General features: G+C 50.0%; 7 protein-coding genes across 7 annotated transcripts; 2 read left to right on the plus strand and 5 right to left on the minus strand.

Moving 5' to 3' along the window:
• Positions 1-53: 53 nt before the first annotated feature.
• Positions 54-1897, minus strand: Asppvi_008138 (putative neutral amino acid permease; the record flags this gene model as incomplete). The annotated part of the gene is made up of 9 exons (XM_043304019.1): positions 54-158; positions 203-318; positions 367-394; positions 441-638; positions 692-906; positions 957-1100; positions 1156-1487; positions 1545-1617; positions 1729-1897. 9 exons carry the CDS (start codon positions 1895-1897, stop codon positions 54-56), a joined length of 1380 nt encoding a protein of 459 aa, XP_043159954.1.
• Positions 1898-2363: 466 nt separating this feature from the next.
• Asppvi_008139 (uncharacterized protein) lies at positions 2364-3767 on the minus strand (the record flags this gene model as incomplete). Its single annotated transcript, XM_043304020.1, has 1 exon — positions 2364-3767. The coding sequence occupies one exon, from the start codon at positions 3765-3767 to the stop codon at positions 2364-2366; it is 1404 nt and encodes a 467-aa protein (XP_043159955.1).
• A 1097-nt stretch (positions 3768-4864) lies between these two features.
• On the minus strand, positions 4865-6553 carry Asppvi_008140 (TPR domain protein; the record flags this gene model as incomplete). Its single annotated transcript, XM_043304021.1, has 1 exon — positions 4865-6553. The coding sequence occupies one exon, from the start codon at positions 6551-6553 to the stop codon at positions 4865-4867; it is 1689 nt and encodes a 562-aa protein (XP_043159956.1).
• A 1068-nt stretch (positions 6554-7621) lies between these two features.
• On the minus strand, positions 7622-9584 carry Asppvi_008141 (uncharacterized protein; the record flags this gene model as incomplete). The annotated part of the gene is made up of 8 exons (XM_043304022.1): positions 7622-7688; positions 7773-7928; positions 8028-8065; positions 8725-8853; positions 8909-9031; positions 9188-9253; positions 9327-9441; positions 9550-9584. 8 exons carry the CDS (start codon positions 9582-9584, stop codon positions 7622-7624), a joined length of 729 nt encoding a protein of 242 aa, XP_043159957.1.
• A 388-nt stretch (positions 9585-9972) lies between these two features.
• Asppvi_008142 (putative FAD monooxygenase) lies at positions 9973-11937 on the minus strand (the record flags this gene model as incomplete). The annotated part of the gene is made up of 2 exons (XM_043304023.1): positions 9973-11220; positions 11287-11937. The coding sequence occupies 2 exons, from the start codon at positions 11935-11937 to the stop codon at positions 9973-9975; spliced, it is 1899 nt and encodes a 632-aa protein (XP_043159958.1).
• Positions 11938-14308: 2371 nt separating this feature from the next.
• On the plus strand, positions 14309-15685 carry Asppvi_008143 (uncharacterized protein; the record flags this gene model as incomplete). The annotated part of the gene is made up of 3 exons (XM_043304024.1): positions 14309-14352; positions 14403-14988; positions 15050-15685. 3 exons carry the CDS (start codon positions 14309-14311, stop codon positions 15683-15685), a joined length of 1266 nt encoding a protein of 421 aa, XP_043159959.1.
• A 790-nt stretch (positions 15686-16475) lies between these two features.
• Positions 16476-19545, plus strand: Asppvi_008144 (DDHD family phospholipase; the record flags this gene model as incomplete). The annotated part of the gene is made up of 4 exons (XM_043304025.1): positions 16476-17486; positions 17544-18831; positions 18896-19033; positions 19088-19545. The coding sequence occupies 4 exons, from the start codon at positions 16476-16478 to the stop codon at positions 19543-19545; spliced, it is 2895 nt and encodes a 964-aa protein (XP_043159960.1).
• Positions 19546-19720: the final 175 nt, after the last annotated feature.

The raw sequence follows: 19720 nt of genomic DNA on the forward strand, positions 1-19720 counted from the left end.
TCAAACCAAAGACAACAATTTGATCATTGCCTTTCAATTGTCCAGCCGTCCACCTAATCAAATGTTTCCGGCCTCTGTGCATTACTGGCGCAGGAGAAACTGCCACCAGCTGACTCTTCGCTGATTGCTCGGCCAGACACATACAGCCCAAGGCCACACTGACCCATCAGTACCAAGATGCGAGAATGTGAAGACTACTTACCAGACATCCTCCCATTCCAAGCAGGATGAAATTGACAATGGTCAAGAATATTTTCCTCGGCGACGAGAACCAAAGACCCTTGTTGATGAAGAGCCAAAGGGCACCACATAGTCCATCTACGTAATTAGCAAGGCAGCCTTTTCTGTTCTCAAAAGGATACGCACACGAGAACCAACTGCAGAACAGCGACGTCTGTGGTATTGTTAGCCATGCAATCACTCAGACATGGGCAACCTACAACCAGGCTCAGCAGGTTATTGAACTGAGAAACTGCTTCTGCAATGACCCAAGCTGTCGTCCACAGTACCACCAAGATTGCCACCCAAGTGCCTGTTGAGAACAGACTGCGCCGGTGCATATGCTCGGTACCCCGGAACAGACGCACATAAATGTACTTGCAGGCGATGTGTCCATTAATCACTCCGGCAATCAGAATCTACTACGTCAGTTTCCAGTAGATCAAATTCTATCGTCCTACACTGTTCGTACCGTCGGAATTGCAATTCCATACGCAACCTTCGCCATCAATGGGCTGGATGAGCCCAGTGCCGGTGACGCAACGTTCTGACCAGCAAACCGGTAGATAACCACCCCGGTGACTGTGTACAAGGTCGTGTTGATAATTTCAACAAGACACAGCGTCTTTGGCCAGTCGGTGGGAGTTTTCATCTCGGAAATGAAGCCAAAAAATGCTGGATGGGCAGCTGCCGTTATTGGTCAATGGTCCAGCTGCAGTCGATGAATAGAGGCTTACCATAAGCGAACACGATATCTGTGACTGCAAGAAACGCTCTGTACAGACTAGTCGACCTAGTCACCTCAACCTTTGCATTCCGCGGCGGCTGGACACCAAGCGCAATCATCGTGACCAAAACTGCCGCAACGATACTGGCAAACGCTGCGGTCAATCGGTCAGCAACAACTCTCTTCACTCCTCATATGACGAATCTTACAAGTAACTGACAACCATGTCATCCTCTTGAACGTCCGCGGCAAGCTCAATATAAGCGAAATCAGCAACCCCACCACCCCGAAAACAATACTGCATGTGCCATGATCCGTCAGTGTGTTCATCATGACAGTAAAAGTGAGAATGTGCCCTCCCATCACAAACACCAGGCAGAGCAGCAGCCCCGTCCCCAGGACCTCGCGCCCAATCCAGCCAAAGAGTACCTCGCCGGCATCGCCAATACTATGCACCCTCAAGTACCGCTGCTTGAATTGCCCCATTACATGGCCGGTGTAAATGGTGAGGATAGCAATGCCAACGATGAGTATCACGCCTCTATTGCCAATGCACAATTAGTGAATTGTCTCTCATAAACGGAGACGGAAGACGGACGGGACGATTCCCAGTGTCGCCACAGCGGAGGGAAGCGATAGAATGCCTAGTGATGTTCCCCCGGCGAGCATAACTAGCCACCGGTGTTAGTCCAAGAAGAGGCTGACAGCAGAGGCTGCAAACCGATCGCGCATCTCCTGTTAAAATGTCACGTCCATCAGACTTCGTTCGCTTTCTGCCGAACCGGGGCTGACAAACCACCACTCCAACGTTCGGTACCTGACCTCTGCACCTTCTTCGTCTCCGAATGGCTCTCCACCTGCAGTTTCGGGTTGCTCTTTGTACGTTTCGCCTCGATTGAGCGGTACCGCCGGCCGCGTTTCGAGGTCAAGGTCGGATGTATCAGGTGACATCTTGCTATTATCCGGTACGACTGGGCATCAAGTCGCAAATGCTGCTCCCTTTGCTATGGCTGCCATGGCCTCCGTTCTTGCTTTATATCTCCAGACGTGAAATAGATAAGTAGGTAACATCAGTCAGAGATGCAGTGCAACCATTCATTTGCCCACTGTGAAGAAACCTCAAGATGAAACATCACATCTCCAGCCAGTGTTCTAGAGGGGATTAGGTCCTCCTTGCGTGGATGGCGATATGCCCTTGCATCTACACGCGATCGAGATCCGAACGACGCATCCTGGTGGTAATCGACCAGGCAGACTTCGCTTTATTCCTTGGTTACAGTACATCTAAATTGAACTCATGTCTGGATGAGGAAATCACGGCTCGTCTTGAAGTATTTGCAAGGGAAATCTGTCTATTCGTCTATCTGTCTATCATCTATGTCTAGCCAGGGTATCATCAATCACAATGTCATATCAGTCATTTCATAGTCTCCGGGCACACACGGTCTCGAACGAACAAGCCCACTCCGGCCAGCTCACAAGCCCGGCGCAAGGGTCCCACCATCTCATAAACCCGCGCCTTGATGACCTTTTCACCAGCCGCAGAACCCTCGTATCCGGAATCCTCGTAATCCTCCTCATCGTGAAACATTCCCTCGATCTCCAGCTTTTTCAAGCCCTTGAAGCCAGGTGACTGTCCGCTTTTACCGTCAGCACCGCCACTGCGGGAAGCGCTAAGCAGCGTTCCCAACTGCTTTACCAACATCGCCAGCGAATTCTCCTTGCATCCTTCCACATACAACGACTCCACTCCAGCCGGCAAGACCTCCGTCAGCGGAACCGTCGGCTCAGCCTGGTACCGGATATCCAAAAGATTCGGCAACCGGATCCGCACATCCTTCAGATTCGTGAAATCGGCCAGCGACCCGAACCACTCGTCGTGCGTCTCGTTAGCACCCGCAATGGTGAAGGGGAGATGCACCCCACAGCTGTCCAGCCAGAGAGTGTGCAGAGTGTCTTTGCTAGCGGACAGCGAGCGGTAGAAGGCAGCCGGCTGGTAACCCTCGGCAAGCAAATGGCCGTCTGAGTGCTGGTATTTGAACGACCGAAGGGCGGAGCAAGCGGCGATAATGCTAGTCATGCCCTTGGCGCCGCTGCTGGAGTTCAAGACAATTTCAGATACCGATGAGACCGATGGCTCTGGTTGCGGCTGCTCGTCCGTCGACGTCGATTCAATGACTGAATCGACTGTGACGGCGCGCATCGATGGTAGCTGGAAGAATGGGAGCACCTGAGAGGGGGCGTAGGTGCCTTTGCTGTCCAGGGTGTCGTTCAGATGACCCAAGGACACGTCTCGTAGAGCACGGAAGGCAGGCTGCGAGTCGAACGGCTTCTCTCGCTGAACGGCCCGCTGCATCATGCGGTCGAGATACCTGTTCTCCTTTGGATATACCAACCGTAGCTGCTGTACGTTCCTCACCAGCGGCAGGAGAAGGGCGATCCAGGCCTCGTCGACATCCTGCTGCAGATCCTGCTCCCACTGGACGTACTCCTCGTCTGAGTGACTGATTTCTTGAGCCCAATTGCGAAACACTTCCATCTCCTCTGCAGCCACACTGGTGCTTTCGTAAGACTCAGATCGGGTCCGCCACCCACTCAAATCCAAAGCGCGAACGGCCCGAGCCAGCTCGGGGTGTCGCAAAGCGGCCCTCAGAAATGAGCGCGTCTGGCTGCAGTCCTTCAGCGCTGCATATCGGTATACGAGTCGACGGAACAGCTCATGAAAATGACGACACACGAAGAGAAGATTATAGCGGTCTTGATGATCCTCCAGGAACTCCCCGATTAGCAGTAGGACATCATTGGAGAGGGAGGGTGGCATGTTGTGTTATTCACCGGGGATGAAATAGCCCGTTCTGGTTCAATGTGAAAGACACCTCATCCTTAAATGTTATGCCATGAGGCAAGTTCTTGACTAAGCTTCAGAAATTTATGCACCGTGGAGCTTACCTGGATTTCCACTTCGGGAAGCGGGAGGAGCAGTAACTTAGATATCCGCTGAGCCATTCGCCAATGGGAACGGAACAGCGGACATGTGGGCGGAAGTTTTTCTCCACTTTTCTGGAAAAATCAAAAGAGGAAATCTTCATCATTTCTTTTGCACAGAGAGTGGAGTGTTGTGGATCGTTTGCCAATTGCCAAATCATCACAATTAGAGGGGTATAGAGTAGTTTGGCTAAGATTGACCGTCTCTACTATTCAGTAATCAGAATCAGTTTGCCAGAAGGGGCAGGTAGGTCCTATTATCTTACTCTCTTTCGCCATTCACGATATCCTCGGAGATTATTTTAGCGATCGCGAGGAACAGAGTAGATTGGTCCAGGAGCTTCAGCTTATCAAATTACTCTTAATACCAAACAGGGGATTCACTGTGTACCTGCGTCACTGCGCTTTTGCAGAAGCAAGCATTATAAGTCATACTCGGCTTGGTCCAATACATTAGTCTTAATGCGACAATGAGAAAAACATCCTCGGCAAGCCTGCTTCTTTGGGATGTGGATCTTCCGCATCTGCAGCACTTATTTATTCTTAGCACTAGCTAGGTTGATCTGGCGATCACTCTAGATCTTCATGTTTCTTAGCAACTACCGGGGGTATTGGTGGAATATACATTTCCCGCAAGTAGACCAGTGGTAACTTATAGTACAGGAAGAGTCCGCTACAAGACTGGCTTTGTCCGTTGGGTATGTATACATTAAGAATCTGGTCACAGAATGATGTTGATGATCAACTAAGTTACTGCGTATGCCAAGAAGCCTGCAGGACTCCAGCCAGTCATAACTCTGACGTGGCTGCTTGGAAATGGATATCAGATCGACAGACACACCTACATCTTGACGATTATTGGTCGATCATTTCATCATTACGCTGTTCAGTGAAGAGTAATATGGACGGATGCTAGACTACAAGAGTGCTTGACTATGTACAGCACCCCTCCTGTCGGCAAAAGCACGAAGACCGAATCGGCACGTCTGCTGTTGCTGCAGCGAGTTTCAATTGCTGCTGGATGATCCGTGCCTCTGCTGACCGTCCCAGCCTCGTCAGACACTCGTGATACCCATGTAACGACCACACATTGTTCGGATGCTGCAGGGCCCGCGGCAGAGTATCGTCCATCCCCAGATCGGCACTGTACACTGCTGCGGCCTTCTCTACTTGGCCCTGCTCGAGCAAGAGAGCACCATACGCATGCCGGGTGGGCTGCATCCAGCCCCATGGCTCGTCGTAGGGGAGGCCATCGTCCAGCGCGATGGACCGTTGCAGGTGCTTGAAGGCAGCGTCGATATTGCCGCGGCGGTATTCGATCTCCCCGTCCAGCATGGCATCCGCAATATCCAGAATATCACGGCAGTTGTTGTTGAATAGCACCCGGCTGGGAGGGACACGGTCGAGACTCTTGTTGAATCTTGCCCGCTCCTTGTCTGCCTCGTCCACTTGCCCGAGAGCAGCATATGCTACGCCTTTGGCGTAGTGGATCATTGCCGTAGTCACGCAGTAGAGAGTCTGGTCCTGTGGCAATTCCAGAGCAAGGATATCCTCCCAGCGCCCGAATCGGATAAGCACGTGCACCTTCACAGCGAGGAATCCCTCGAGCCAGTCAGCCATCGGGGGGGACTCGATCCGTAAGAGTTCTTCAGGAATGGAGGCTTCCAGCTCTGCTGCCGTGTCCAAGGCCACTCTCGACTGTCCGGCAAACATGGCCGCGTAGATGCGGAAATGATAATCATGAGACCGATAGAGGGTATAGAAGTTGACTGGGCCTGCACGAGCGAGGAACTTCTCGTCCGCCCGGATAGCCTCCGAGTTGGAGGCCACTGCTCGGCGATAATCGCCACACAGAATGTCCAAATGCGTAGGCATATGATTCAAATGCCCTGCGTCAGGTACCAGGCCCCGCAGGTGGTCGGCGGCCGTCAATGCAGCCTCCGGGGAGCCTGACATCTCCATCAAATGGATGTACAAATGCAGCAGACCTGGATGAGAGAGTCCTCCCTTCTGAGCCAGCGCACGATCGAGGACACGTTTTATGTCTAGAGTACGCGCGTTCGGCGCGGGTTGCCCAGTCTTTATATCCCAGAGCGCCCACGGAGTAAGATTCATCAAGGCATCTGCATACAGCACCGCGACGTCTAGGTCATCCGGGTGCTGTTTGTATACCACTTCCATGGCATCTGCGTAGCTCTGGTTCCAGGATGAGCAGCCCCCCGCCGGCCGGTCATGCGGGTACCGATACTGCAGGGCGTCGATTAGATCCACCTCTACCGGCGACGCTGTTTTTGCATTGGCCTTTGCATCTTCTGCGGCCCTGCGAGTGCGCTGAACTGTCGATTCGAGCTCCTGCTGATCGAAGACCTCCCATGGTTTGTTGTAGTTCGGCCCAAGGGCGTAAGCGAGACCCCAGTGAGACATAGCACACTTGGGGTCAATTGCAATGGAGTTCTGGAAACAACGGACCGCTTCTTCATGGTTGAAGCCGTATGTCCAGATGAGCCCGCGATCGAACCATAGCTGAGCTTGATGATCAGTGGTGCTCACGCGTCGGTGATATGATCCGAGGTTGTAGTAGGAGATATCATCTGAAGATCGTTCATGTCGTTTGTTCATCATGATTCTAAATACCCATTACCGTGCAATTTTCAAGGCCTTTCATTGATGCGAACACATTCAAATAAAGTGCTGATAAACGAGTTGGTGACGAAGTGGGGTAACTCAAGCGGGATACACATCTCATGATCCAAGTGGTATATAACCATCTCGTCTCAACTTTCCAGCTGCCCTCGAAATGCGTTTCGTCATGGGAAGATTCTGACAGAGTCGTTCACTGGCTCATCATTTCTGTTCAAGACAATAGTTGGAGCATTGCATGATGCATTTTGACTGTGAGAATATTCCATGAATCGCCAAGAAACCCTCCGACACTGCAAATGAATGCGCAATTGGACATCCTGAAGGCCCGAGGCATACGGCGATATCGAGTAGACATACTATAAGCGTCGATGGGGCCTCACTTTCAGAGCTCTTGATGCACTGAAGGAGCTCTATATGCTGAACCGTACTCCAACCGAAGTGCCAGAAACACTCATGAGTAAATTCACATAGTTGAAAGCACAGGCTGCGTTACGCATCTAAAAAGTATTGGGGAAACATGACCCTCGTTATGCACATTGGAAACCCAGGTCGAGATGAATCAGGTCAACTTCACTGGTGTTGGTTGGGTGCACGTTGCGCGGGTTAAGATCTCATGTCGACACATGATCCAGTGTAGCACTTCCATTCAATCATAAAGTGAACTTGTCACCCATTAATTACTTATGTCGAAAGATGTCCAAGAGGCTTCGCATTATCCGTACGATTATATGGTGGGTATTACCATACATAACTGGAGGAAAAGACAAGAGCAAGCCTATGTCTAATATATCACACATTAGGTCTCTCTCGTTCTCTGCCGAGCCTAAATCTGCAAATCATATTCAAAAGCAGTGGTTAAAAACGCCTTGTACCAGAGAGCTCAGAGAACAAACAGAGACCGAGGCTTGCCGTAGACCTGTTAATCAATTGGTGTATAGCCCTTCTTTTCCGCGACATTTGCCTCGTCTAGCAGCGATTCCGTCGGTATAGGTATCCTCGTCCTCAGTCGGAATTCCATAAATGACGCCCATTGACATCTTCTCTTCTCTATCGCAGTCCCAAATCCGTCATCTCAACGCTGTCTGCCGATCCCATCCAGAGAATGTTGTTACACCTGGTTAGTGTCAGTCAGGACATGTCGGGAAAGAGCCTGAAGCGCTACAAAAGCGTTAGGCGGCCAAAATAGTCCGAAACGTACCGAATCAGCACAAGACCAAGTGTACCCGTGTTCTTTCCATCGATAAACTCCTCCGTATCCCTCAGGAGGACGTTCATGTACGAATCAATGCTTTCCAGCTTGCCCTTGTACTCTGTCTGACCCCACTTGAGACGGATGATAAGCTCGGTGCCGACCCTAGAATGCTGTATTAGAAAATGATGTGTTCATTCGGTCGTCCTGGACAGAGATAAAAGGCGCAATAGGAGGAGAACTGGGTAAGTTGGGAAGCCGTACCGAGCTTGCAGAAAAGGCCGGGGGTTAACTGGTTGGAACTGCAATTTGTGTCAATACATGCCAATAAGCGAATTCCGCAAATCTGGAGCAAACGGGGAGGAACGAACACTCATCGTTGCGATGTGAAGCGCCTTGTGATTGATTCACCAGGAATCGGAGATGTACGACACGGGGACGCCCTTCAAAAAAAGGGACGGTATGTGTAGTGTGTAATGGGTCTTGATTGACTAGCTGAAAAGAACGAATTATCGAAATTGGGAGTGCTGGACTGGTCGCGTGTTGATGTGAAAAGCTACCGCATTACGCCCAATCGACCTCTGAAGGTTCCAAGACCGCGAAAATGTGATGCTGCTGGACGTGGCTCTCGGCCAATCACAGGGCGAGCTGCATCACCGCCTTAAGAACATCTCAGAGACAACAAAGAAGTCGAATGAATTAAAAAAAAAAAAAAAATGTCAATGACTGGAATTGAATTGATTCTAGTTTAGCAGATTCGTGATCCTCTTCCGATCGTCAGAAGGATTTGTCTACTAAGCGTAATGCGTTCGCCGCAGTCTTCTACATAAAACACGCTTCACGACGCGACAAAAGGAGGAAATAAAAGCTACGAATGAGCTGAAGATACTGACATAAAATGCTACAGGAATAATCCCCTCAGTCGTCAAGTCATTGCTAATACATCTCAACCTCTTCCCACTTCCCAGCTGATTTCCTTGATGGAAACCTCCTCCCCAGCTTTCTCGTCATAATCATACCATTCTCCCTCGGACAAATCTATAGCAGTGAACGGCGTAGATGATTCAACGCCCTTTGCCTCCCATTCTCCCTGCGCATTCATCGTCAGAAATCTAGCCCGGCTCAAGAAGTCGTGATAAACTTACATCAGGCTTGAACTCTGTGAACTCCAGTCCACGACAGTCGATCTCGATCACTTTGGTGCCCTTGCGCTTCTCGTCTCCCTGATAGGCATGCGGACCGTTGACGATCGAAGCGGAATGGGTTTTCTGGTTTCAAATATGGTTAATGAATAGCCTTATAAAAATCTTGCCTACATCCCATATCTCATATCTCCTTGGGTCTCGTAGAACCGACCGCAAGAACAAACGAGACGGTGGCCCTTAATGGCAAACCGAGCGCATAATAGCTAAGAAGAGACCAACCTGGCAAAGCTTGCATTTCCACACAAAGTTGGCCTCGCCCCGACTTCCAGGAATGTCGTGTTGCTCCTGCATCAGTTGTTGTTAGTACAGTGCTGACCGCTGTCTGTAAAGAGGAGTATCAAGTGAAATGCAAACTCACAAAGCGATTGAAGCTGACCCAGTTCGGATGCACCTCGCGGCAGGAAGTGCATTGTACCTTGAAGGTGTAGAAGTATGGCTGTTCCTCCGTATCCTTTGGCCGAAGGTCGGTGACCCTACATTCAGTGATGAGCTACTGTCATGATTTAGGCGTGCGGGGAAACTGATATAGGCAGATCGAGGGAAGTATGAAGGATATATATGAGCCGCTTGTGCTATCTTACCCCGTAAGCTCAGCAGAGAGGAGAAGTGAAAGCATTTTGGTGTGATTTGAGTCTTATCAGCCTTTTTAAACAGAACCGTGCGAGTGAGAAACGTGAGGCAGAGGTCTTTAAGTGGGTATGTTCTGTGCGGGGTGATTGGTGAGGGTGAAGTAGTTCTAGAAATTCCATCGTCTTCGGTCCACTGCCTTACTGATAAGATTGACCGCCCAGATGCACCCAGTGCAGGGAATTCTCATATCTTACTGAAAGTTTTATTTTGACTATCTTCTACTTAAAAGTTGAAAGAAAAGCGGATTACATGGATATCAACGCCAGTAATGCAAGTCGTCATCGCTCGTGCAGAACGAATCATAAGACCGAAAGGAAAAGACAATGGACACATCAAAATTAAAGATACACAGCATTGCAACGGAATAAATCCGCTCACAGACGGCTTTGCTGGTCCTGACCAAGAGGCTTTGTTGAGAAGGAGTTGAAATATGCGTTGAGAGCATCAACAGTGCCGCTGCCTTCCACCAATTGAACGGTGCAGGCAACGTGGCTGTCGGGACGAGTGACAACAACACCTCCCTTCTCGGGGTCGAAGCCAAGCTTCTCATGGGCGGCAAACTTGGCGAGAGGCACGCGCACGTCGGGAATGTCGTCCGCGTAGATGTGGTGGTGGTAATCGCGGAGGATCTGAGGGATGGCCTCCACATCGACCTCGTTCTTCTGAGCAGCGTAAATCAGGCAGATAGAGAACAGCTTGGAGTGAGGCAGATGGTGCTCAAAGAAAGAGATCTCATCGATGCGGCGGTAAGAAGACAGAAATGATCGCTCCTTTTCAAGGTTGGCACCAAAGTCCGTGATCGCCTTCTTAGTGTTCGCCTGTTTACCGGCGAAGATGAAGATGCGGAATGCTCCATTGGCAGGAATTTCCTGCTCGAGGTGCACAAAGTTGGCATCCGCCAAGCGGGTCACAGTGGTGGGAGTGAAGGCGCGGCCAGGAGTCAGCTTAACGTCAGGGATGTTGAACAGAGGCGATTGAGCGGGATGGCTTGCACTCCAGTTGAAAACATTGGGCTTGTATGCAACGCCGTATCCGGAGGTGAATTCGCAGGAAGACTTGAAGGTCTTGACAAACTCGTCCTCCTCACCACCATCAGCGGCCTGGGTGTGGCTTGCGGATCCGACCTCACCGGCCGTTGGGCGACGCTTGGAAAAAAGGGCGGCATACTTGTTGTCGAAGTTCAACAGCGTTTCGGCAATGTCCTTGCGTTCGCTCTCGTAGGTGCTCAAAATGGAACGGTCGGCCAATCCAGATTCGACAGCGTGGAGCTTCCAGGCCATGTTGAGTGCATCGTGGAACGCTGTGTTCATCCCCTGACCAGCCTTAGGGCTGTGGGTGTGGCACGCATCGCCTCCCATAAAGATACGCTCGTCCAGGGTATATCTCTCGGAGATACCCTGACCGATTGGATAAACAGAGTACCACTCAACGCGGTCCCACTCCAAAGTGTATGGCTTGAGAATCTTCTTTGCCGTCTCCTGGACTTCCTCGGCAGTGGCGGTCTTTCTTGGGTTGAAGTCGGGATCGGAGGAAGAGGCGATCTGGACATAGAGACGGACCATGTTGTCCTCACGGGGGATAACCATGATGGAGCCGGCGTCTGAGTGAATGGTGCACTTGGTCTATTATAAAATGAATTAGCAACTTAAGCCTTTTTTCCTGCTTTTGAATGAAGAGCCCATTCTTACCTCAATATCAGGGAAGTTTGTCCTCACAACTCCGTCCATGACACCCCACACATACGAGATGGGATCCTTGTGATGGATCTTGATGCCGAGCTGCTCTCTGACAAAACTGCGAGCGCCCTCGCCACTGAAGAGGTACTTGGTGCGAACGGTCTCGATGACGTTTGTATCAATGCACTTGAGCGACACCTGGACGGGATAGTTCTTGTCCGCGCCATCGTTCTTGAACCCAATGATAGTCCAAGGTCTCTCAATTCTTGTGCCAGCCTTCTCAATCTCGTCAATGAAAACTCTCTCGATCTTGCCCTGGTGGACAAGGGTAGTGAAAGGGTATCTTGTGTCAATGAATCGAGGGCAGCTTGGCCAGCTTCCGGTGCGATGGATACCCTTGTCTTCAGGAAGAGGATCCCAGAAAGCGACATCGTACACCTTAGCTGGCTTGTAAGCCATGATCTGACGCTTCAGACCCAGGTTCCGGAGAATCTCCGTTGAGCGAGGCTGAATACCATCGGCGCGGCCAGTCGCGGTAGGCACCGGGCGGTTGTCGATGTGCTTCACTTTGTAGCCCCAGCGGGACATGCAGAGAGACAGCAGAATACCAACAGGGCCGGCGCCCACGATGACAATGTCATATTTCTCTTGTGTGTGTGCCATCTCGGTCAATTGACTTGAATATCCTTTAAACTGTTTAATTTGCGGGGGGAGGATGAGGGTCCGCCAATGACGTATCCAAGCAAGGAGTGTGTATACCGAGAATACTCAGTAACGCAGTATCACCCGTGTAAAAGTAACCTTGGATCTATGTAAATGAGATAGACAAGACACAGAGAGGTAAGATAAGCCATTTCCAACAGGGTAGTAGGCGCTCATATATAATTCGAGGCAACTGAGGTAGCGGGCCGGTGAACAGTGTCAGAGGGCCACAACGGCATTCAGATTCGGCTGAATTGTAGAGAGCAAGCCAGGGATGTGGCTCAGAGGTCATAAGCTACCCTAAGTGCAACGCACAGGCAGGTTTGGCCCAGCAATCGAACTAGAGGGACTCCCTGTAATTGGAGATTGCGGGACGTGCGGGCGTGGATGGGAGCTGGGTCTGCGGGGAGGCCGGAGGCAGACGGTGAGTGGTTGGAGGGGTGACTAATTGGGGAATGCCGTGGTCCATTCCGAGTCGCTGAACCTGGCTGCGGCTAACAGGTCGGCAAGAGGAGAGTCCCACGTGACTCGCACACTCGGCAGCATCCCCCGGGACTTCTGGGCGGTTTGCCATGTCTCTGATTGGCTTACTCGCAATGCCGACTCTATTGCCATTACTTGAGCTACGATATACAAGCTGTTTGAGCTTTGAAGAATGTCCACACCTTCTGAGGAGCTTGAATCCGATTGGCCTTTACTATACTCTGTTGGATTGGCCTTAGTGCTCAGAACGTTCTCTGATGCATAAATCTACGTTAGCTTGAGTAGAATTGCGTCTGATTCCGAGATGCCGCTCTATGGGAACTGGCAACCTTTACGGGGGACGCCCTTCGAATACCGTCTCGATTACCATGCATCAGATCKACCGAACGGGCATATAAACTGATATTTACCTTCAATTTTGGCATCACCATTGGTCGTCCCTCGTTTGTGAGGGAACAACTCCGAAGACCGCCTTCGTCTCTTCGACGTGCTGGTATGGTGTGGTAACATACATTTAGCGGCTCTCTAGCCGTGTTTCCTACTAATGTCTCTTCCCCAGGCATTGGGGTTCGGCTTCCCGGGGTATTTTGCGCTTTGGGCAGACATTCTACCGCATGGAGTTCGGCTTGCTCGATGTTCGCGGCTAATCCGGTGGCAGTTGCTAGATTTCCGTAACATCCTCGTCGCCAATTGTCGCGTTCTGGGTCTCCTTTCATCGGGGGGCAAGGATACTTGCTCCCAGTTATGTATACACCTCTAAGTTGTGTAGTGAATATCTTTATCAAGCTCACTTCGGACTCACTTTCGCCTAGAGAACTCCAGACGTCATCCTGCTCTTTTGGGGTGTTTACAAGATCATGTTCACAAGACAAGTATAAATTGTGCAACTCAAGGCCTACTTCCATTAGTGCTTCTTGGATCTATAGTAAGTGTCATTTGGTAATAGTGTGCCCTTGGGTGAGAACTGAGCCGTTCCTGAAGCTGCCTGAGTTCATCTCTACTCAAAGGCAAAGGGGCGGAATGAACTTTACTTCCTACACTAGATCTACATCATAATACTTAAACATTTCAGACTAGATAGCTATTGCGCGTAAATACTGAAATAAGTAGTCAGAATCATATGCCACCTCGTGGCGTCATGTTGGATCTTCGGGACATGGCCCAAAACTATAATTTTGTGTACTTCTCTCAATAACTACCTAGTCACGACCCTTTTCTGGCAATGGGAGAGAAAAGAATGCGGCTCCACTAGTTCTTTCTGACCGGGTCTCTCTCTGAGCATAAGGTCTTTTCTGTGATGTCTTCTTGTCGATTGTTGAATTCTCAGCGCTGAATGTCCAGCAAGAACTGGAACAATAGAATTGTTCTATTGCTGACAGAAATTGTTGACTATAAATAAAGAGAAAAGAAAGGGAGAAAATTTCACAATCAAACTATAAGCTTACTCCGAATAAGCATTCCCTAAGGCTATTTAGGCAATGGACAGAATGCTATTGTTGCGAGTCCACTCTCATTCATCTCAGAATTTCCAGAATAGGGCGCCAGCAACTAGAAAACAAAACCATTTTAGCCTGATCATATTGTCTTGAATAGATCCCTCACACTGACAATAGCATTGTATCCAGCCAAATGAGATGATGACTATACCAATAGACAATAAGATGCCAACCGCCACGAGGCTATATCAGTCCCCCTACGTCTTCTTCTCGACGAATCTTTTTCGAAAATTATATCAAGTCTTCGTATCTGCCTTCTCTTGCAATTCCTCTGCTCGTACATTATCTTGTATCTGCTATCACGCAGTACTACGCTGTCAATTCGATCCCATCGTTCATAACGCTTCATCATCATGAGTGACGAAACCTACGAAGTTCCCATCATGCTGAGCCCAGAGTATGATCCTCGTGTCCATTGGAGAATGCAAATATGCTAATTGTTTGAAGTATCCATCTCTCGTATGAGGATATCGCCAAGCTCAACCCCTTCTATGAAAAGTACCAGGAATTTTGGAACACCTCTCCTGATACCACAGCCACCACTCTCTCTTCTCTGGATACTTCGTCCAGATCCCCTTCTTTGCAATCAGTTCACGCTAGCACTGTTGCACCACCGTCTCCTCTTGATATCTCATCTTCTCCTTCGCTGCACTACGCTGAGCCTTGTGCTGGTCTCCACCTTTCCGCAAAGCTCGGTGTGCCTCTGCACAAAGGGATTCAGCGCAAACCATCCGTTAGGGTCTACGACGAGGATATTGCCGCAAGTCAGCAAGCCACGTTCGTGCTTGAGGGGTACAGCAACCACTCCCTGTCGCCTGTGGATGAAGCAACGGAAATATGTGATTTCCATTCGATTGATCGTCATCACTTCGGCGACTCGACTCAACAAATGAGATCCTCGCACAAGAAGCTTTTCGGAACAAATGGCTGGCTTGGCCACGCTGACGACTTCAACCCTGCGCCGCTGAAGAGACAAAGGTCGAAGATCTTCCGAGATTTCGGAAAGAAAATCAAGCATCATGTGGGAGAGATTGTAAGAGCTCACAGTTACCTTTTGATACAATCACGTACAGTCTCACTCATATGATTTACAGGCTGAGGATATGGCAAAGGCTTACCCAAAGGCATTCGCTGGTGCACCACGCCGGCCAAGGATCGTTCCCGAGTCAGCAGTTCCCATCTCCCTGGACCCTCCTACACAGGCCAGACTGTACTCGGAGATGGAAGTCATGATCTGCGTGACCGCAAACACATTCCTCGTTCGACAATACGAAGCCGGCCGTGTCTCAGAGGAATCAATCAAAAAGGTTACCAATTTCTGGGGCTCCAAGAACAGGCCTCAGGTTGTCGAATTTCAGTTCGATCAGGCCACTCAGCGTCGACTGATCTTGTCCAATATCCGAACACTGCGCTTCGACGGAGAGAGCTCGACTAATCCCATCCTTCTACACTCCAATCTTCACAACTGGAAAGCAGTGGTGAAGGAGATGAGTGTCCGCACTTTCTGCGCCCCGGACAGTGCCATTCGGAAACACATGCACGACATCCACAAGCTCCTCGAGATGCTCGGTGCCCACGATGCTACCTTACTTGCTTTCGAAGAGCTTCAGATGAGTACATTAGCCTTGATGAGGCAACGTCGACAGATGAACTATCATCTTGAGCGAAGCAACAGCACCTTCTCAGGCTCGAGCAGCGGACCCACAAAAAGCAGTCGTCTCATGCACTAAACTGAATTTGCTTTGAACGAGTGGAGTTATGGCTCGACAACACGTCGAGCAGATCAACAGTTGACTCTTCATGACTTCTAGGTCTTTGCTGATTTACTTGTGCTTTTCTCTTCTTTTCCAACCTTCATGTTGGCGTGTACGTTATTAGGCTCTGTTTAGCGTGGCCTTGCTTTTCTTCGATACCCTCTTATAGTGAAGAACTGAGAAAATCCGATCTATTCTGACTGGAATCTTTTATCGGAGCTCTCCCTCGATTCATGTCCAAAGCGAGGAGTCCTCTTTGTCTTGTCCTACAACAAACTGAGTACTAAGATAGTCGAGCGTTGCGGTCTCCTTGTTTGTTTTGCCAACGCTTAGGCAGCCAGAAAATGCCAAAGCACGTGGCCGACGTCATAGGCTCCCGCGTAGGATCACAAGCAAATGACCTGGCGCAAATCCATTGACAGCTTTCCAACTTTCGCAGCAGGCGGTTTTATTGTTCCCATCTCTGTTTGAGAATATCTTGTAACGAGATCTGTCACCTATCATGACAACTTTCCGGTTGTTGGCAAACATTAAGCTCTCTCGAAGCTTTGCTTGATCCCAGTCCCCTTCCTTGTTGACACGGCGCCAGCCAATGGGAAATTGACACTGTCAGCTTTGATGCTATGGCATTGGAATATCAACCGGCAATCCCCAACTATAGTGCACGCAGATTCTTTCTTTGATGATTGCTTAAGGGCTTCCCTTGTTAGTGCCCCTCGCTTACAGATTTCCCTCACGAAACTAGCTGTCAAGAACATCTCGCATGATGGCTGGTCCTCTTCACACCTACGGACCGACCTGCCTTCTGGCTGACGATGATCCCGACCCTTCCACTTGGTATTCTCTGTCTGAACCGCCCAAAGTTCGAGCGCAGTTTTTCTACACCTCTTCCTTACCGATCGATGATCCCTTGAGCGCCCTGCCTCCACCGTCCAGCGGTCAAAATGCGAGCAATGAACGGGCTCCACCGCAGCCATTTTCTGTAAAGGACAACATAGCGCTCGAGGAAGCGTGGCGGGATCTTCGACAAACAAGGAAGGAAAGGGCAGCCGGGCCAAGGAAGCCTCCGAGTATTGTGAGAAACGCAAGTATAGCTGTACCAGGGAGGGAATCGGCCAGTGACACAGGGCGGAGTAGGCATACAGGCAGCCGTGGAGATGGGAGCCTGACTGGATTTGACGAAAGTCCGCCCAATGGCCATACTTCGTCTACCAATGACCGGCCATTTCGCAGTAGCAGAGGAGAATCAAATGACGGAGTCGCTGGTGCGGGTGACGGAGCGTCATGGGGCAGATCGCAAGTTGGCTCTGCAGAAGACATTGGGTCGGACAATCACAATCAGAGAAAAATGGACCTGTCCCTAAGTGGTCAACACAATGCTGCAAAACGCGTTGCCGGTACACCCTCAACGAGCGAAAATCCATCAATCGGGGGATTCGAGGGTGCAAGTCTACCGGGTAAATCATCTCACGATATGAGCATTAGCGGCTCACCGTTTGCTAGAGCTCATATTGCTCAGTCGCAAAGCCTGTTAGGTCGCTCGGTTGAATCTGTCTCCTCAAGGGGTGGAAACTCAGAGGTCCCGGCCGAACCCTATCATACTGGGTCGCATCATGTTGTGACGAGGCCCTCAGACTTGAGAAACAGTGTTGAACAAGACAGCTCATTAGGAGGACCCATAATGGAAGCTGGAGCAGTTGATCAGGACGACCCTTCTCAGTTGAGGGTTCCCGTCGGGGTTTCCCGGCTTCATTTAGTGGAGTTACCGAATCTAAAGGTGGAGTTTTCCTCATTTGCCTCCGTTCAGGATCTAGCAGTGCTGATTGTCCTATAGATGAAACCCATATACTGGAGTCCCCTTCATGATGAATCGAATGTTCTGCGTGCTACTTGGTTTTACAAGAACACAATGCTTCCAGTAGAAACGGAGCTCGCCAACAAGCTCGAGGATGGTTACATTTATCTAAAACCCTGGACAGATACATGGCAGGATGAACTTAACAGCTGTGTTGAGAACGGAGCTGATGCGGAAATGAAAATCGTGCACAAACTGTGGCCGAAACCCGATACGAAATCCTATAGCACGCCTACATCACGCCCTGGATCTAGCGGTCAGGGAAATGCAGCTCCAGATTCTGACTCGCCGACGTTTGAAGAAAATCGAGCTGCTGGGGGGACGACCGCACATACCGAAGCCGCCAAGCCCTTTTTCAATTCCAGTGTCATATATGTCGATGGTAGGAATGCTCAAATTCTCAGACCCAGCTTGCTTCCTTCAGTTTCAAGAGGGAGGCGACCTCTCAGTGCGATTCGCAAAGGCCGACATATTGGAATACCCGTCGTCCGTGGCTTCAGCCGTCGCTCATGGGAACAGCTACATCCATCTAAACCGAGTCCTGTAGATGTAAGAAATTACCTTCGAATCCAGTCCCGAGCAATGTCCAGGACAGATGGTAGACAAGTCTGCTATGCCTGTGCAATGGAAGGATCACGACCTACTCCGACGGACTTGGTATTGGTCATCCATGGCATAGGGCAGAAGCTATCGGAGCGTATGGAGAGCTTCCATTTTACGCATGCAATCAATGCCTTCCGCAGAAATATCAACATGGAGCTGAACAACGAGCCGGTCTGGCATCATGTGCGCCAGGACCATGGCGGGATCATGGCCCTACCTGTCAATTGGCGATCGACGCTATCCCTGGCAGACGGCAGCCTTGACTCTGAGGTTTCTGATGATCCAAATTACTTCTCGCTGGACGACATCACGCCAGAGACAATTCCGGCTGTCAGGTCGTTGATCAGTGATGTCATGCTCGACATTCCCTACTACTTGTCACACCACAAACCGAAGATGATTCAAGCAGTTGTTAAAGAAGCGAATCGAATATTTCGACTGTGGTGCAAGAACAACCCCGGGTTCCAGCAGCACGGTCGTGTGCACCTGATTGCACACTCTCTAGGAAGCGCTATGGCCATAGATATTCTCAGTCATCAGCCGACCAAGCTACCAGACATTGATTTCGCAACAACGAGCATCCACAGTGATATTTTCGAGTTTGATACGAAGAATCTTTTCCTCTGTGGTAGTCCTGTCGGCTTTTTCTTGCTCTTGAATAAAGGTGCGTTGGATTTTATAGATTACAAAGATGGTTCTACTGGAAAACTGCTAACAAAACTTTACAGCAAACCTCTTGCCACGGCGAGGTAGAGATAAGCCCGGCTACGAAGGCGAAGATCGACTTCGTGGTGTTGCAGGCGAGGCAGACACTTATGGTTGTTTGGCCGTTGACAATCTCTACAACATCATGCATACTACAGACCGTAAGCCCATCCTTATTTGCCATTGTAATCGAATGTAATGGTTGACTCTATCAGCAATCGCATATCGTGTCAATGCCGCAGTGGACGTTGACCTTGCCAATTCTCTAAAGGTCGCTTCAATACCAGGCACTTCAGCCTCCTTCTGGGAGTCTTTCGGGAGTGTCTTTCGCTGGAGCACATCTACTGCTTCCGCGCCTATTCGTCCTGCCACCATTGCCAAGCTCCCTTCCAACGTGGAAATGGAGACACATGATTTCACACGCGAGGAGATTGCAGAAAAACGCATGTTACTCCTTAACGATAACGGCCAAATAGACTATTTCATTTCGGGCGGTGGCGGACCACTGAACATTCAATATCTGAACATGCTGAGTGCGCATAGCAGTTACTGGATCCTCTCAGATTTTGTTCGCTTCATCGTGATAGAGATAGCCCGCGAGCAGGGGAGGGAATCGACACTGCCTGCATTCAGGGCTGAGAAGAAGAAGGGGTGGAAGATACATAAAGGTTGATAGATTAGAGATAACAATTCCGTTACTGGCATTGGCGTTGGGGTTCTACTCTCCGGAGATACGTACATATTGGCGTATTGCAGCGAAGTATCTTCTTGTGGAGGTGCTGAGGAAACGTTATCTTTATTGTGTTCTCTGCGGAGTATCATTGTACCTTAGCCTCGAGACTACCGTA

The sequence above is a fragment of the Aspergillus pseudoviridinutans genome (genome assembly GCF_018340605.1).
Source record: "Aspergillus pseudoviridinutans IFM 55266 DNA, scaffold_5, whole genome shotgun sequence".
Taxonomy (NCBI): domain Eukaryota; kingdom Fungi; phylum Ascomycota; class Eurotiomycetes; order Eurotiales; family Aspergillaceae; genus Aspergillus; species Aspergillus pseudoviridinutans.